Source organism: Neomonachus schauinslandi, chromosome 5 (assembly GCF_002201575.2).
Source record: "Neomonachus schauinslandi chromosome 5, ASM220157v2, whole genome shotgun sequence".
Classification (NCBI taxonomy): domain Eukaryota; kingdom Metazoa; phylum Chordata; class Mammalia; order Carnivora; family Phocidae; genus Neomonachus; species Neomonachus schauinslandi.
In genome coordinates this window covers 49,729,597-49,745,803 of record NC_058407.1, presented here as the reverse complement: position 1 = coordinate 49,745,803, position 16,207 = coordinate 49,729,597, and the positions used below count along the sequence as shown (strand labels likewise).

Below are 16,207 nucleotides of genomic sequence, written 5' to 3'. Positions count from 1 at the left end.
TGAAATAAGTCAAACAGAGAAAGTCAATTATCATATGGTTTCACTTATTTGTGGAACATAAGGAATAGCATGGAGGACACTAGGAGAAGGAAGGGAAAAATGGGGGGGGGGAATTGGAGGGAGAGATGAACCATGAGAGACTATGCACCTGAGAGACAAACAGGGTTTTAGAGGGGAGGGGGGAGGGGGGATTGGTTAGCCCAGTGATGGGTATTAAGGAGGGCACGTACTGCATGGAGCACTGGGTGTTATATGAAAACAATGGATCGTGGATCACTACATGAAAAACTAATGATGAGGAGCGCCTGGGTAGCTCAGTCATTAAGCAGCTGCCTTCGGCTCAGATCATGATCCCAGGGTCCTGGGATCGAGCCCCGCATCGGGCTCCGTGCTCGGCAGAGAGCCTGCTTCTCCCTCTACTACTCCCCCTGCTTGTGTTCCCTCTCTCGCTGTCTCTCTCTCCATCAAATAAATAAATAAATAAAATCTTTAAAAAAAAAAAAAGAACAACTAATGATGTAATGTATGGTGACTAACATAACATAATAAAAATAAAATAAAATAAAATAAAATAAAATAAAATAAAATAGGGAATGTCTGAAGGAAATTAAGTAAAGACAAGCTGCTTGCCATAGTTGAGAAGTTCAGAGCCCTGAGGAATATCCCTTTACACAGGGAGTCAAACTTAAAAGCCATAGGAGGAATGGAATGAGTGAGGCAGCCCATGTGTAAGAAAAACCAACTGCCAGAAATATAATTATATAATTGTTTTTACTGAATGATGGTGTGAGCACATAAAATTAAATTAAAATGCAGGGATGATACTGGAAGCTAGATTTTAAATTCAAAATTGATAATAGAACACACTGAAAGATAGATGTAATTTTAAAAAATGTATTTCCTAAGTAATTACTCCTTTTATTTAGAATTGGAAATCTTCCTTTCTTTTTTCCTCTCTCTTTCTTTTCTTCCTTCTTTCCTTCTTTCAGTCTAGGTTTCAATATCTGTTTTTATCCTTTGTATCATAATGTGAGGTATGTTATGGACTGAATTATACCTGCACCTAAGTTCATATATCGATGCTTTAGCCATCAATATGACTGTATTTAAAGATAGAGCCTTTAAAGGGGTAATTAAGGTTAAATGAGGTTATAAGCTGGGGCCATAGTTTAATCTGATTGGTGTCCTTATAAGAAGAGAAAATTTGGACACACACAAGAGATACCAAGGATGAGCACACATAGAAGAAAGGCCATGTGAGGAAGGGAGAAGGCAACCATTTGCAAACCAAGGAAATAGACCTCAGGAGAAACCACGCCTGATACCTTGATCTTGGATTTCTAGCCTTTTAGACAGTGGAAAATGAATTTCTATTTTGTTCAGGCCACCTAGTGTCTGCTATTTTGTTATAGCAGCCAAAGCACACTGATACAAGGTATAAAATTCAGTCTAGATTCCTGTCACTGAGAGTAATGTTTAGTTTTATGCATTAGTGTCATGGAAAATAGGTCTTCACAAATGTTGGCACTTCAAATAGCATACGGAATCTTGGTACTATGATTTTGATTTTGAGGGTAACCATACTTCAGATACTTGTAAAATTCTCATATTCCAACAGTGTACTATTTGGTTTTCAGTACTACAATATTGGGCGGATTAATATCTTACATTTGTAGCTCTTAATTCACACTCAGTATTAATTTTAAAAAGCGAAGTAAATAATGTTGGTTCATATCCATAAAATTTGGAATCACAGAATGGTTTTGGAATTCAGTCTTCAACTCTACAGTTTGGGGACTGTAGCTCCTGCCATTACTTTCATTTTTGGAATGCAATTTTAGTATAGGAAAGCGAGCCAGATAATTCCCTGCCAAATTTGTTTCCTAAAAATCTAGTTTTGTTAAGAATGAGAAAATCACATCATGCATTTATGTAACTATTTGTAATTGTTCTAGCCAAGAAATATTCAAAGTGTTTAGATGAGAATGTGGTTTTAAAATGGCAGAGCAAAATGGTTCTCTACCTTCTCTAGAAATCACCTCAAAACAGAAAGGGTTGACAACATAAACTACATCTTCAGCAAAACTAGAATCTCAAACCATAAATACATTAAAAAAAGTTATCAAATTCCATGAATCAAACAGGGGGTGGAAGGTGGTGATAAGAAGCTAAGAGGAGACACCTATTACCAGTGATTTCAGAGAGGGCCCAGTCTTCCAAAGCAGGGGCCATGGCAAAGAGCAAAACAACAGTGCTTTGTTTGGAACACTAGAATGGATTATATAGGCTGGTGGCAGGAATTTCCCCAGAATCAGTGCACCAGGGTAAAGCCAGGGAGGTGGGTGGAAAGACAACACCTACAGATACACCACTAACTGCAGGAAGCAATCTATCAGTGAGGCAGGCTAGCAGAGAGGAATTCTGTATTGTTGGCAGCCTACAGTTGCCAATCTCTGGGCTGAGTAAGAATGCACTCATTACAGGTTACTGTGAACTGTGGGGTAATTTTTGCTAGCCTGGAGCCCAACTTGGGCTCTTCTGTCTCAGACCTTCTTTCAAACTTCCAATTTAGAAAGAAGTCATTTCATTCAAAGATGAGCAATAATTCAAAAGGAACTGGCATAAGATGTATACCAAGTTAATATAAAAAAAAAAAAAGGAGAGAAGGAACAGAAAAACAAAGCAATAGCTGATGAAGGATACTCATGAGTACAAGACTGCCATGCAGTAAATGATAAATATGACCAAATAGATCATCACAAAATTTTAAAAATCCACACTGAAACCATCATCTCTATAAAGCAAGAGATCAAAGCAGAGATATAAGAGCTCATGGAAAACGGGCAAACCAAAATGATAGAAGGAGATAAAACATGAGCTTGTAGAGAGCAGAAGTGATATTAATGAGAAAATGCTTAGTGTTCTGCTCTGTGTTACTCTCTTTATGTACTATGTTGTGTTCCCTAAATACATTAAAGGGAAGTTGGGCTCTTTGACTGTACATGTTGGTGTCTCTTTTTTTCCCCTAATTTTTTATTTAAATTCTAGTGTAATATTAGTTTCAGGTGTACAAATAGTGATTCAACACTTCCATAATGTTGGTCTCTTCTCAGCCATCAAAATCTTCATGAAAACTACAAGGAAGCATGGAAATAGATGAATTATGCAGCGAATTCTAGTTATAAACAGAAAATCTAAGAATGGAGTAAAGTTAATCAGATTAAAAGCAAAAATTTATTTTAGAAAACAAGAATAGAACTGATAAATAAATGCAAGGGTCAGTTCTTTGGAAAAATGCCAAATAAAAATAAACCATTACCAGCATACTCATGGGAAAAAAGAATAAAAACACAAATGTACCAAATATGGAACAATATTGGGGATGTAAATCTAGAAACCAAGAAAATAAGACAATCAAACAAATTTCTTAACTGTGTGTAAATACATTTGAAAACCTATATGAAGGGCGACTGGGTGGCTCAGTTGGTTAAGCGACTGCCTTCGGCTCAGGTCATGATCCTGGAGTCCCTGGATCGAGTCCCGCATCGGGCTCCCTGCTCGGCGGGGAGTCTGCTTCGTCCTCTGACCCTATCCCCTCTCATGTGTTCTCTCTCTCTCATTCTCTCTCTCTCAAATAAATAAATAAAATCTTAAAAAAAAAAAAACCTATATGAAACAGATTTTTTTTTTTTTAAGATTTTATTTATTTATTTGACAGAGAGAGACACAGCGAGAGAGGGAACACCAGCAGGGGGAGTGGGAGAGGGAGAAGCAGGCTTCCCACTGAGCAGAGAGCCCAATGTCAGGCTCAATCCCAGGACCCTGGGACCATGACCTGAGCCGAAGGCAGATGCTTTGATGACTGAGCCACCCAGGCACCCCGAAACAGATTTTTTTTCCTGAGAAAATACAAATGATAAAAATGACCTCAAAATGGATCCAGCAATCCCATTTCTGCATACATATCCAAAGGAAATATAGTAGGTATCGTGAAGAGATATAACTGTGGCATTACTCACAGTAGTCAAGATACGGAAACAACCTAAGTGTCCATTGACAGATGAATGAATAAAGAAATGTAGTATATATACACAACAGAAAATTATTCAGCCATAAACATGAAGGAAATCCTATTTGCAAGGACATGGATGAACCTGGACAATATTATGCTAAGTGAAATAAGTGAGAGACAGAAAAACAAATACTGTATTAGCTCACCTATATGTAAAACCTAAATTAAAAAAAAAAAAAGTCAAACCCAACTCTTAGAAACAGAAAATAGAATATGTTTGCCAGGGGTTGGGGAGTGGGAGAAATGGAGAGATGTTGGTCTAACGGCATAAAGTTTCATTTATAAGATGAATGAGTTCTGGGAATCTAAAGTAGAGCATGGTGACTATAGTTAAAAATAATATTGTACTGTATACTTGAAAAGTGCTAATAAAGTAGATCTTAAGCATTCTCACCACACACACACAAATGGTAACTATGTAAGTTGATGGGTGTGCTCATCAACTTGATGGTGGTAATCATTTCACAATATGTGTGCATATCAAAATCATCACATTGTACACATTAAATATACACAATTTTATTTGTCAATTATACCTCAATAAAGCTGAAAAAAGTACACTCAAAAGAGAGAACTATCTAAAGATTAATGTGGGATAAGACAGAAAACATAGCTACTTGAGTTGAGTCAAGAATTACAGACCAAAAGAGCTACACCATCCATGAGAATGACAGACTCTAGGTACCAGCAAGTTATCATTCTCCCCTTGTATTGATTGACCTTTGCTAAATCCAGGGAAAGGGTTTTCTGAGTTAGAAAGAGGAATAAAGGGGCACCTGGGTGGCTCAGTCGGTTAAGCGTCTGCCTTCAGCTCAGGTTGTGATCTTGGGGTCCTGGGATTGAGTCCTGCATTGGGCTCCCTGCTTCTCCCTCTACCTCTGCTTCTCTCTCTCTCTGTGTCCCCCATGAGTAAATAAATAAAATCTTAAAAAAATAATAGAAAGAGGAATAAATAAGACAGAAGGGGGCCAAAGCATAAGATTTTGATAAGGCAGAAGGGCATGAATATAAGGGTCAGGAGAATGAGAAGTGGGAGAAGCTGACCCAGAGGCAGACTAGAAAAGTTTTTCATCCTAGAACTGCACAGTAGAATTGAGAGTCATCCCACTGTGAGACTTCTGTAAACATACCCCTTTCCCCCCAGCTTTGATCACTCTATCCTATTTCTCTCTGCATTAACTAATACTTTGTACTGTAAGACTTGTTAATTGTCTGGTCCTTCAGCTGGGTTACCTCTTCCATGAGAATAGAGACCACAAATCTTTTGCCAATCATTGTATATCCACTGCATCTTGGCCTAATATTGTGCCAGCCATTACATATTTGTTGAATGAAAGAATGGGGCAAATTTGACATTTTGGAGAAGCAGCAGAGAATAAGGAATGTGGCTGCAGAGACATTGGGCCCAAGGAGGAAGATGCGCATCATGGGGGTGTGATATCTTACTGGGAATGGGACAGCTATTGTGGACTGTAGGGTACAATAAGAATTTGCAAGGTCTTCCTGGTATATGGTAGAGAGTCTGCTGAGAGGCTGGAGGCACAGGTTGAAGAGATCACCTACATCTCACAATATAGTATTTAACAGGGAAAAAAATGTGGTTCTGTGCCTTGCTTTTAAAGAGTCAACTTCACTCGCACAATCTGGAAAGACTTGGTTTAACCTAATAACACAAGTAAAAGAAAAAAAAGAAGCTAGACTTTGAGATCTTGGTAAGCAATAAACACAAAATGAGTGACACACAGAATTCAACCATCGCAATTCTATGTTGAGGTTGATAGGCTGCTTTCATATGTTCTAAAATTTTCAGCGATGAAGGTGACAGGCTTGAGTTGCTCTGGGCTGTCAGACTGTTGTATAACCTTCCTTTCTGATGCTACACTTTAATAAGCAGAGAGTTAAACTTGAACATACTCAGAAGAGAGGCCCTCAGGATGATAAAGATACTCAAAAGTAAGTTTTATGTGAGGAACCTTTAAGGACCCAGGGCAATTTTGTTTGGAGGAGGAAAGACTTCAGAGAGGCATGAGAGCCATCTTTGAGTTATCTGAAGGGCTGTCAAAAGGAAGAGGCTTTAGTCTAGTTCTGAATGACCTTGAGGGTAGAATGGAGACTAACAGGCAGGAGCTACAGGCAGACAGATCTCCACTCAATACAAATGAGAACTCTGGGCTCCGGGCGCGGGTTGGGGAGATCTGCCTCAGCCCTCAGGGAGCACCTGGTCACCATGGGCGCTCGGGTCCGCACACGAGCTGACTTCGAAATGCTCTGCTAACACTGAGATCCTGTGATCAACCAGCCTTTCATCGTCCATGTTCCTTATGAGACCTGAGGTGAGTGCTCGGGAAGCGCTGTTTTACAAATATGAAGTATTGTTACTGCGTTTTCGTCTTGGAGGACGTGATTCGCTCGCAATTGCCATCTTCTCTCTTTAACCTCATGAAGATTTCTAACTTATTGATGCCCAATTTAATATTATTATGACTACTAGTCTCTGTCTAGGAATTCAAATTTTCAAAAGCTTCATGAATAATAAATGGTTCTTCATTTTTTATTCATGTGGGAAAGGCTCTATATTTAGTATGCAAATCAGGGTCCTCATCCTATGGTGTAAAAGGACAGAGTAGCTAAGTTCTTTTTTTCAAATTTTTTTTTTAGTTTTTAAATGTATTCATTCATTTTAAGTATTCTCTACACTCAACGTGGGGCTCGAGCTCATGACCCCAAGATCAAGTGTAGCTCGCTCCACTGACTAAGCCAGACAGGCAGCCCTGAGAGTAGCTAAGTTCTTACAGATTACCTTATGGGCAGAACTCACTAAAATCAGTAACATCCTTACAAAAAAATCTGTGTAACAAGAGAGTCTCCATATTAAGAAACAATAAATAAGCAAGCACATTAATAAACAAACCTTGGAGTCTACTCTGATAGAATTTGACTTCTGTCCTTTATCAGAGACCTTTGGTGGCTCATCAACTCACGGGCAATGAGAAATCAAGAATTTGATCAATGAGAAATTAATACATAAGTTATCTGGTGGCATAGCTAATTTGTCACAAGGTATTATGACTTGGAAAAATTAATTGCCAGATAAATAAAATCTCCAATTCTATTTTGGGTCTTCAAACTATTTTCTCCACTGAACTCCACTATCATCTCTAACAAGTAACCACTCAACGATTTTGAAATATTCCTTTTCCTTGTCCTCCCCTCTTCATGGAACTTGACAGAGTGACCTAGGCAAAGGTAAGCTGAGAGAAGAAAACGAGCAGAACCAGGAAGAGAGCGAACTGGTTACAGACCCTCCTAAAAAGCAGTTAACTAAGTTACAAAGAAACCCCGGCACCCAAACATATGTTCTCAACTCTTGGTTTATGTATTTTATTCTCTGACTAACTTAAATCAGAGCAGAAAAGGGATTTGGAGGCTGGAATTTATACCAGGCAAAAAAAGAGAAGGTAAACTCTGTGTGTGTGTGTGTGTGTGTGTAGATTCCCTAAATTTATTTAATTCCCTATCACTTGATACTTTTCACTAATATTTAGACATTGTAAACAATGCCTAAGACAACATCTTTGTCTCTGATATAATTATTCCTTAGGATAAAGTCCTAGAAATGGAATTGCAAGGTCTAAGGGATTATGAGCATTTGTAAGGCTTTACGCCGTCGTCTTTAAGGTGTATCTGTTATATCTTGTTTCCAAATAAATTCCTCTGTGTAGCTAGTGGCCCACCTACAGCTTTCAGCACATGTGAAGATGGCCAGGACGCCCCAGTCAACACTCCTGCCCAGACGCACCTGGGTGGCTCAGTTGTTAAGCGTCTGCCTTTGGTTCAGGTCATGATCCCAGGGTGCTGGGATTGAGCCCAGCATCAGGCTCCCTGCTCGAAGGAAGCCTGCTTCTCCCTCTCCCACTTCCCCTGCTTGTGTTCCCTCTCTCGCTGTCTCTCTCTCTGTCAAATAAATAAATAAAATCTTTAAAAAACAAAACGAAACACTCCTGCCCAGTCTGTCCACCTTTAGGTAGGCAAGTGGCTGTGGCTTGACCTGGAATTCAAATATTCTCTAGGCACTGCAGGGGCAATCTGGAACATCCTTTTCTTGAGGGATATTTTCAACAGAGATCCAGATGGGGGCAATCATATCTCAATCCCATATAGGAGAAATACAAAGAATTTTTGACACACTTCTCTTTTCATGCTACGTATCATTGGAAGGAAACAGATGTTTAAAAGAAGCTTTTAGTTTATGAGTCTGTATCCAGTCTAACACTTTTTGTGTGTTTACATTCTGTGAGTGAGGTTTAATTTCTAATGTAGGTTATACTTCACGTGAAGCTGATGCCCATGAAGAAAAATCTACTATATACTTTTATATATTGTGGTCACAACTCTCGCACAGTGGGTATTCAGGAAACCTGTGTAAGTCTCTATCAAAAGTCAGGAGGAGGCAGGAATAAATGGAGCCACAAATCATCGGCTCATCTCTTAAAGCACACCTTCAGCACTCCCCAATCCATCTTTGTGGAATGCCTGCTTAAAAAAGTAAGAATGGGGCCTGTCTTCAGTGAACCACTTTATTGTATGGTTTGCCTTATATTAATCTAAGCATGAAGGACAAGCTCTGAATTGAACACTCAGACATCAGTGGACCTAATGGGGGCTTGTTAGCATCTGATGAATGTTCATGACTTATCGGTATTAAAGAGGAGAAAATGCAAGGACACCATATTCAGTGTGTTCCATCTGGTTGCCCTGAAGCAGACACAGGTAAAATAAACAAAGATTTATTTTTTTTCCCCCAAAGAGCAGAAGATAGATCTTTGAGGAACACAGGCTTCAACAGTAAGCCCTCTGTTCCCCAACGCTCGGACATACCTTGGTTCCCATAGCTGGCGTCTATTCCAGAGCTGTCCCATGAGTCCACTGCACTGTCCACGCTGGGCACAGTGGGCGGGTATGTGTCGGGGAGCTTGCCCGGCTTCTGTACTGCAGATGGGTCCTCCTCCACATCTCCCAGGTCACTCAGGTGGCTAGCAATGGGGAATTTCTTGGGACTTGATGCTGACTGGGCTTTAAAGACAGAGGAAGGAGTTTAAGTCTGAGAGTAAATTTCAGTAAGAAGATATTCCAGTACTCTCTCTGGAGAGTCATTTCCCTAGAAAGACACACAGAGGGACAGAAATGCACTGAAAATCCGTAACTGTGGCTCTCGACCCACTCACCATCTGTCTGTTTCTTAATTTTCAAGGTGACAGTCTCTCCTGCCATCTGTAACAAATGAATGGCTTCACTCAGAGGCTTTCCTTTCAAGCTGCTGCTATTGATAGCCAGGATTCGGTCTCCTATGTGGATCGCGCCAGTTCTGAAACACCAAATAGTAATAGGAAAGGTAGAAAAACCCCTGTGTGCCACTGAATATAAATTCCCTGCCATGCTTTATATATTCATAGTAATAAAGGCTTGGCAACGGTCTCTAGAAGCCACTTCTCGCTCTCTCCTGGGCAATGTTACAAGATAACTGCATCTGTTGTGAATAACTTTTTAGTTTCAAGTAAAATTAGAAAAACTGTTTTAATTAGGATGTAAAATGGATCTGCATGCTTTTTAAATTCTGAGGAAGTTGAATCATTTGGTAACCCTCTTAAAAATCCCAAGGAAATAAACCATGTTGGACAATAAGAGCAGTGATATTCAGTATGGAGCATTCCTTCTTTTTACAGATCTAAAAGGTTGAACACAATCATTACCCCAGCTCACCAGAAGTGAGGCTCGGAGAGATGGGGACCTCCATCAGACGCTGGTGTGTCAGGGTCCCTCTGTTGTAATTCTAAGGATTGAAAAGGCTGAATTCAAGAATCAATTCGTGCTACATTTTAATCCAACTCTGCCACTCTCGAGTTGTGTGACCTGGATATCTTCTTTTAACCTCTCTACAATGGGGATAATAATTTCTCAGGGGAGCCCTGAGCATTAAATAGGAAAACATATGTAAAGGGCTCAGCCTGCTGCTTGAAATTTATTGATCAATGAACTAATGAACCTTTGGCCTTGTCTCTTCTCTTTCCATCCTCACCCAATTCGGAGCAGGCAGATTGGAATTTATAATTTTGATGTTCACCATATCCATCTTTGGAAGCACTTGGTGGGGCAGTAGTAGATTCATAAGCATTCAAACTCAGGGATGGTCTAAAAACTCAGATCTTTCCCACTGGGTTACAGGCTGTAGAGTGGGAGTCCCAAGCACCAGCCTCCTGTTGTTCTGGCTCAGTTTAAGGACAGTGAGTGAGGGGATGAGCCCAGCTCACAGGCTGCCTGCGGCTGAGTGCGCTGACCACAGCTCGCTTCTGGGGTAGCAGGCAGCAGCAACTGGGGTAACAGAGGTGACATGGGATCACACAGGTTATGAGCGACTGCTTAACGAGTCCACCCGTGCATCTACTCTCAAAGAATGTTTTTTCTTTGGAAACAAAAGATCACTTCATTCTTTCATAAAGGATCTCCAGTTTAGGAAATATCTATGTTGTAAGCCAGAGAACACTTGACCAATTACATTAAACTTTTCTTGCTGTCTCCCTAACAGAGATACCTAGGACTGTCTCTCCAACAGAGAAAGCTAGGAAAGGAGAGCATCTGAAGAATACCACATCATAGGTGTCTCTGTTAATATCACAGTATGACATCCCAACAGGGTAACCCTTTCTGGGCTGCCTCAGTGCCCTCACCCGCCAGATGAAGATCTTGGATGAGCTGACTTCCAAGGTGCCTTGCAGCTCCAAGATTCTGCAGTGCTACATCTCTATTTTGCAAACCATTATCTGTGTCAGCATGAATGATGTGCGTGCATTCCTGAGCTAGATTACTGGAGAAAAGGTTTGGAATATGCATCACAACATGTCTCAGAGAGAAATGCAATTTAACGGGGGCTAGGGGTGGGTGTGCATCTTCACCAAAAGAACAAATGGACATTCTAAATTACAAGACATTATGAAGATGGGTCACTGCACTTTATTTCCCCAAATCTTTGAAGATAAAGCCTGTATCATCTTCTTTGGAAAACACAGCGGCCAAGCCCAGTAACTGTCAGGTAATACAGGCTCGGTAAATGTTTGCTGAATTGGACTGGACAAGCCTTTTAACCTCCCTGAATTTCAGTCTCCTCCTCTCAAAATGGACATGATATAAATCCACCTCCAGTCCACTATGGTCAAGTGTATACATTTCCAGAGAGTAACATCAACACTAAGCCCATGACGTCTTTTACCGCCTGTAAGATGCCCCTCAGGGTCAAGTCCGACCTCTGCCTGAGAGTTCTCAAGCTCTAGGATCAATCCTTTGTGCAGATGTGAAAAAGTTAACAGGTAACCAAGCAGGAGAGGGAAGCATGTTTCTATGCAGCTGTAAGGAAGGAAACCCATCTCAGACACAGGTAATTGTAGCAGTTTCTTAAAATTTTACCTTTCGGCTAATCCTCCTTTAGTGAGGCTTGAAATGATTATAGGATCAAACGGCTCTTCAGTTCCTGAAATTGTGATGCCAAGGGGCCCCCCATAGCGCTTAAGCTCCACAGTGTAAATAATTGCTCCGGAACTTTCTTGCTCATCTGCAATAAATGCCAAGGAGTCATAACTGGTTTCTTTGGAAAAAAGCAAAGTAATGAGACACATATATTCATACATAAAATAAGGAACTCAGGACATCATTATTAAAGCATTATGTCTCAGGAAATAATTATTTGGGGAAGTAGATTCTCTTGGTAAGATATTACATTCTAATACAGGGATGTGGTCGTCCTTAGTGTTAGGTGAGGAGCTCACTGCCTAATGACGTATGTTTTAAATCAGTGAGTGATCCATCTAGCTGGCGCCACAAGCCCTTTAGCCTGTGTCCGTACCTTGCACAGGGCTTGCCCAGCACTTCCTAAGTGCGCCCTAAATACCTGTGGGAGGAGAGAGTCATGCAGTGACAGAGACTGGGCCAGACCATTCCTATTTCCAGGCCTTCACAAGTAGCTATCTTTCAATATAGAGAAGATTTTACTCAGGGTTGGAGCAAACTTTAACATATATGTTAAGTGGGGCTTAGAGAAGTTGGCTTGGAAATCTAGAATCCCTTGCACATTATACCACTGATTGTATCTTAAAACGTCAATCCTATGGATGAATTCCCAGATATTGAAGTACAGGTTTGAATGGTTCTCTCTCCTCTGTTCTAGAGAGGAAGAGCCATGTCAATTATGTTTCAGGAGACTACGCCAGGCTGCCACACTGTCATGAACTAATTTTCACTATTTAACATTGGTATGAAGGGAATCGTCTGTTAACGCAGTCTGACTAAATCACTGGCCCGCACGGGACACCTTCGGCATGGTTGGGTTTTTCGACTGTGTCAGGATTACAAATATGCAGTCTCAGACTTCAGAGTGTTGTATTTGCTTATGACATGCTTAAAGTTCTTGAGCATTTCTTGTTTTATTCCTTGAGCCCGGGAGCTGTGAATGGTTAGGAAGCTGTTTCATTTCTGCACCTAAGGATACAATGAAATGGTCCAGTAGCTAGACAAAACAGTCAGCTTTTACAGTCAGACTGTATCATAGCTAAATGTTAACACAGTCACATTTCTGCAACGAGCAGCTGTTCATTTATGACATGAAACCCTGAAATAAGGAGGAAAAGAAAAACTTGAATTAACAATTCAATTATCTGTGTGTATGGTGAACAATTACAATGAACATAAAATGAAAGGTCTACAGAGTAATATAGGAAGGGATGTGTCCTCTCCTACCAGCATTTACGTCATTTCTGCCATAGATCGGGACTTCTGGAATGTACCCGTCACTTCTCCTTCCTCAATGCTCTACTCCTAATAAGCTCCACATATAGAGAATTAAAGACCGTCTACCATACACTGTAATGCTTAAATCAACCTCTTATGATATAAAAATAGTCAGTATTACACTCAAATATATACACAGACATATATTTTTTAAGATTTTATTTATTTGAGAGAGAGAGAGAGAGCGCATGAGAGTGGGGAAGGAACACCGCCCCCCCCCAACACAGGGCCCCATCTCACGACCCCGAGACCATGATGCTAGCTGAAACCCAGTCAGACGCCCGAGGATGCCACCCCGGCGCCCCTACACTCAAATTTATATTGAGTGAATCCTCCACATTGAGCTTCGATACCTCTGTTTGATGGTTCACAACTTCTTACAGGTTTCTTTTTTCTTTTTTTTTTAAATTTAATTTAATTTTATTATGTTACAGGTTTCTAATTAAGTGATGGCCAACAAGGTGATGATAATCTACTAAGGAGCTGCTGTGAGGGGCCCAGGGATACAAGGATACAGAGCAGTATGGAGACAGAGGTCAAAAGTCCAAATTTTTCTACACTATATCATCACCCTTCAGAGCTGGCTTTGATATAAATGGATAGGGTACTGTCGGACAGATTACATGTACTTTGTTAGACTGTACCACCTACTATATTCTGGATAAAATTCTAGGCGAGTCATTTGATTAGTAGACCTTGGCATAAATATTAGTTGCCACTGGGCACTCTGCTGGCTGTTCAGGGTGGGTGTTTATGCCAGTGGAAAGACCTTGGCCCTTCATTGTTCTCCCTTATAGGGCAAGCAGGAGCACTACCTTGTCAATGGACACCAAGCATTCTGGGTTTGGCCATCAGCTCTTTATGCGAGTTGTGGGAAATAACAGCTGTCCAGTACCTGGAACCCAGCTACCCAGAAGCCAGGAGCCTGTGGGAAGTTTCGGTTGAAACATCAGTCCAGATGAAAATAAACACTGGTCTACTGGGAGAAGGTGGAGAAACTGGTTCTAGTTTGCTCATTCTTTAGGCAACCCAGAGTGAATGCCCGGGGTTATTTTTTGACCATTTTGCAACTTGCATCGCAAAGATGACGAATAAACACCAGAAAAGGAGTGAATGGGTTTAAGATCACTTTAGGTGGGGACATTTTCAGTCAGGCAGCTGAGGCCTCACAATAACAAGAAGGCAATTCTTTTTTTTTTAAAGATTTTATTTATTTATTTGAGACAGAGAGAATGAGATACAGAGAGCACGAGAGGGAGGAGGGTCAGAGGGAGAAGCAGACTCCCTGCCGAGCAGGGAGCCCGATGCGGGACTCGATCCAGGGACTCCAGGATCATGACCTGAGCCGAAGGCAGTCGCTTAACCAACTGAGCCACCCAGGCGCCCAAGAAGGCAATTCTTAAGGCACTCAATGAGTTTAAATAGTGATGGGGATGCAAATAAATAAAAATTTAAAAATGGCAGTACTTGAATGAGGAAGGACACGTTCCTGTTACAACGTTGTGATGGAAACAGGAAGAAATGATGCTGTATTTAAATTATGACAGAAATAGAAGCTGATTTCTGACTTCTTCAACAAACAAATTCTCAGAAACAAAAACTAGAAAGGGAAAATTTAAGAGACATTACAACCAAAAGCAATGGAGTAGATCTTTTTGGACCCAAATTAAAATCAACTTTATAAAAATCTATCTATCTATCTATCTATCTATCTATCTATCTATCTATCTATCTATCATCTATCTATCTATCATCTATCTATCTATCATCTCTATCTATCCATCTGCCTACCTAACTATATATGTATATGAAAATCAGGGAAATGGCACATTGACTGATATTGGATGATATTAAGAATTATTGATAACATTTTGAACTGTGATGATATGGAGCTACGTATTTTAGAAATCCTTTAAGAGTATCATTTAGGGATACATTAATAATATTTACAAGATGGAATGATATGTCTAGAATTTCTTCAATGTAATTCAGTGTGTGGGTGGGGGGGTACAATTACGTTGGGAACAGGGCTGAAGCAAGATTGATCCTAAGTTAATAATTGTTGATGCCGGGGCGCCTGGGTGGCTCAGTCATTAAGCGTCTGCCTTTGGCTCAGGTCATGATCCCAGGGTCGTGGGATCGAGCCCCACACTGGGCTCCCTGCTCGGCAGGAAGTTTGCTTCTCCCTCTCCCACTCCCCCTGCTTGTGTTCCCTCTCTCGCTGTGTCTCTCTCTGTCAAATAAATAAATAAAATCTTAAAAAAAAAATTGTTGATGCTAGGTCATGTATGATGGTTCATTACATCATTTTTCTCTATTTTAAAAATACATTTGAAGTTTTCCTAATGCAATTTTTTTAAAGAGAAAATATTGGGGCGCCTGGCTGGTTCAGTTGGGGGGAGCATGTGACTCTTGATCTTGGGGTCCTGAGTTAAAGCCCTACCTTGGGTGTAGAGATTACTTAAACAAATAAATAAATAAACTTTAAAAAAAGAAAAGAAAAGATATTAATACCCTTAGAAAACCCGAGTGGATGCCTTGAGTAAACAGATTATTTAATTAGCTTGGCTTCCTTACTTCCATAGATGATGGTGGTGGCTGCGTATACACGGTCTCATCCAGACCCTTCTGGCCCATCTGCCCACCAGGCAAGGTTCCCAGAGCTTCCTGCTGCCACTTGCTCTAGAGGAGGCCCCCACCTCAGCTCTGCCCCGTTTTTCATAGCAACAGTTTCTTCTTTAATTGTTTTCCTGGCTGGGCTCCAGCCTTTGCCCCTCCCCCACATCTATTTTCACCAGTGCTGACAATATACAATTCCTTCTTTTTTCTTCCCAGAATATTTTTAAAGCATAAATTTGCATATGTTACTCTCTTACTTGAAGTTTTTCAGTAGTTCCCAATTCTTTAAGAATAAAATACCACCTCTTTGCATGAGCTGAGCTGGAGCCTCTGTGTCTCCAGAGGGCCACACCATCCTCTCCCCCATAGTCCAATCTCCTACCTTCTCTCCTCACTGAACCACTGCAGTTCATTAAAAAAGCACTTTTCCAACATGGTTAACCTTGCATGCATTACTCCTTATGCACAAATACCTTTTTCCTGTGTATTCTTCCAGTGTTCTCAACTTCTCTTAATTCTTGTTCCCCTCGCCAAGGAGAAAAATGAAATGAAATTTAAATTCTCCCCAACAAGAGAAATTAAATATGAAGGAACAGATCCAGTCAGGTAGGGTTGAGCTACCATTGTCATGTAATGTCTAGCATTCTTTGCTCCCTGAGAACCAATCTTTGCCCCCATCCA

The 16,207-nt window shown here is 40.6% G+C and overlaps 1 protein-coding gene across 3 annotated transcripts in view; it reads right to left on the bottom strand.

Moving 5' to 3' along the window:
• GRIP1 (glutamate receptor interacting protein 1) overlaps window positions 1–16,207 on the bottom strand; it is a 391,246-nt gene that overhangs the window by 29,712 nt on the left and 345,327 nt on the right. For all 3 annotated transcript variants that reach the window (XM_044915371.1, XM_044915372.1, XM_021678544.2), the window contains 3 exons: window positions 11,531–11,675; window positions 9,298–9,437; window positions 8,951–9,145 (listed from right to left, as the gene is read on the bottom strand). In XM_044915371.1, the coding sequence (XP_044771306.1) occupies window positions 8,951–9,145; window positions 9,298–9,437; window positions 11,531–11,675 (480 nt within the window). The remainder of the gene's footprint in view (window positions 1–8,950; window positions 9,146–9,297; window positions 9,438–11,530; window positions 11,676–16,207) is intronic.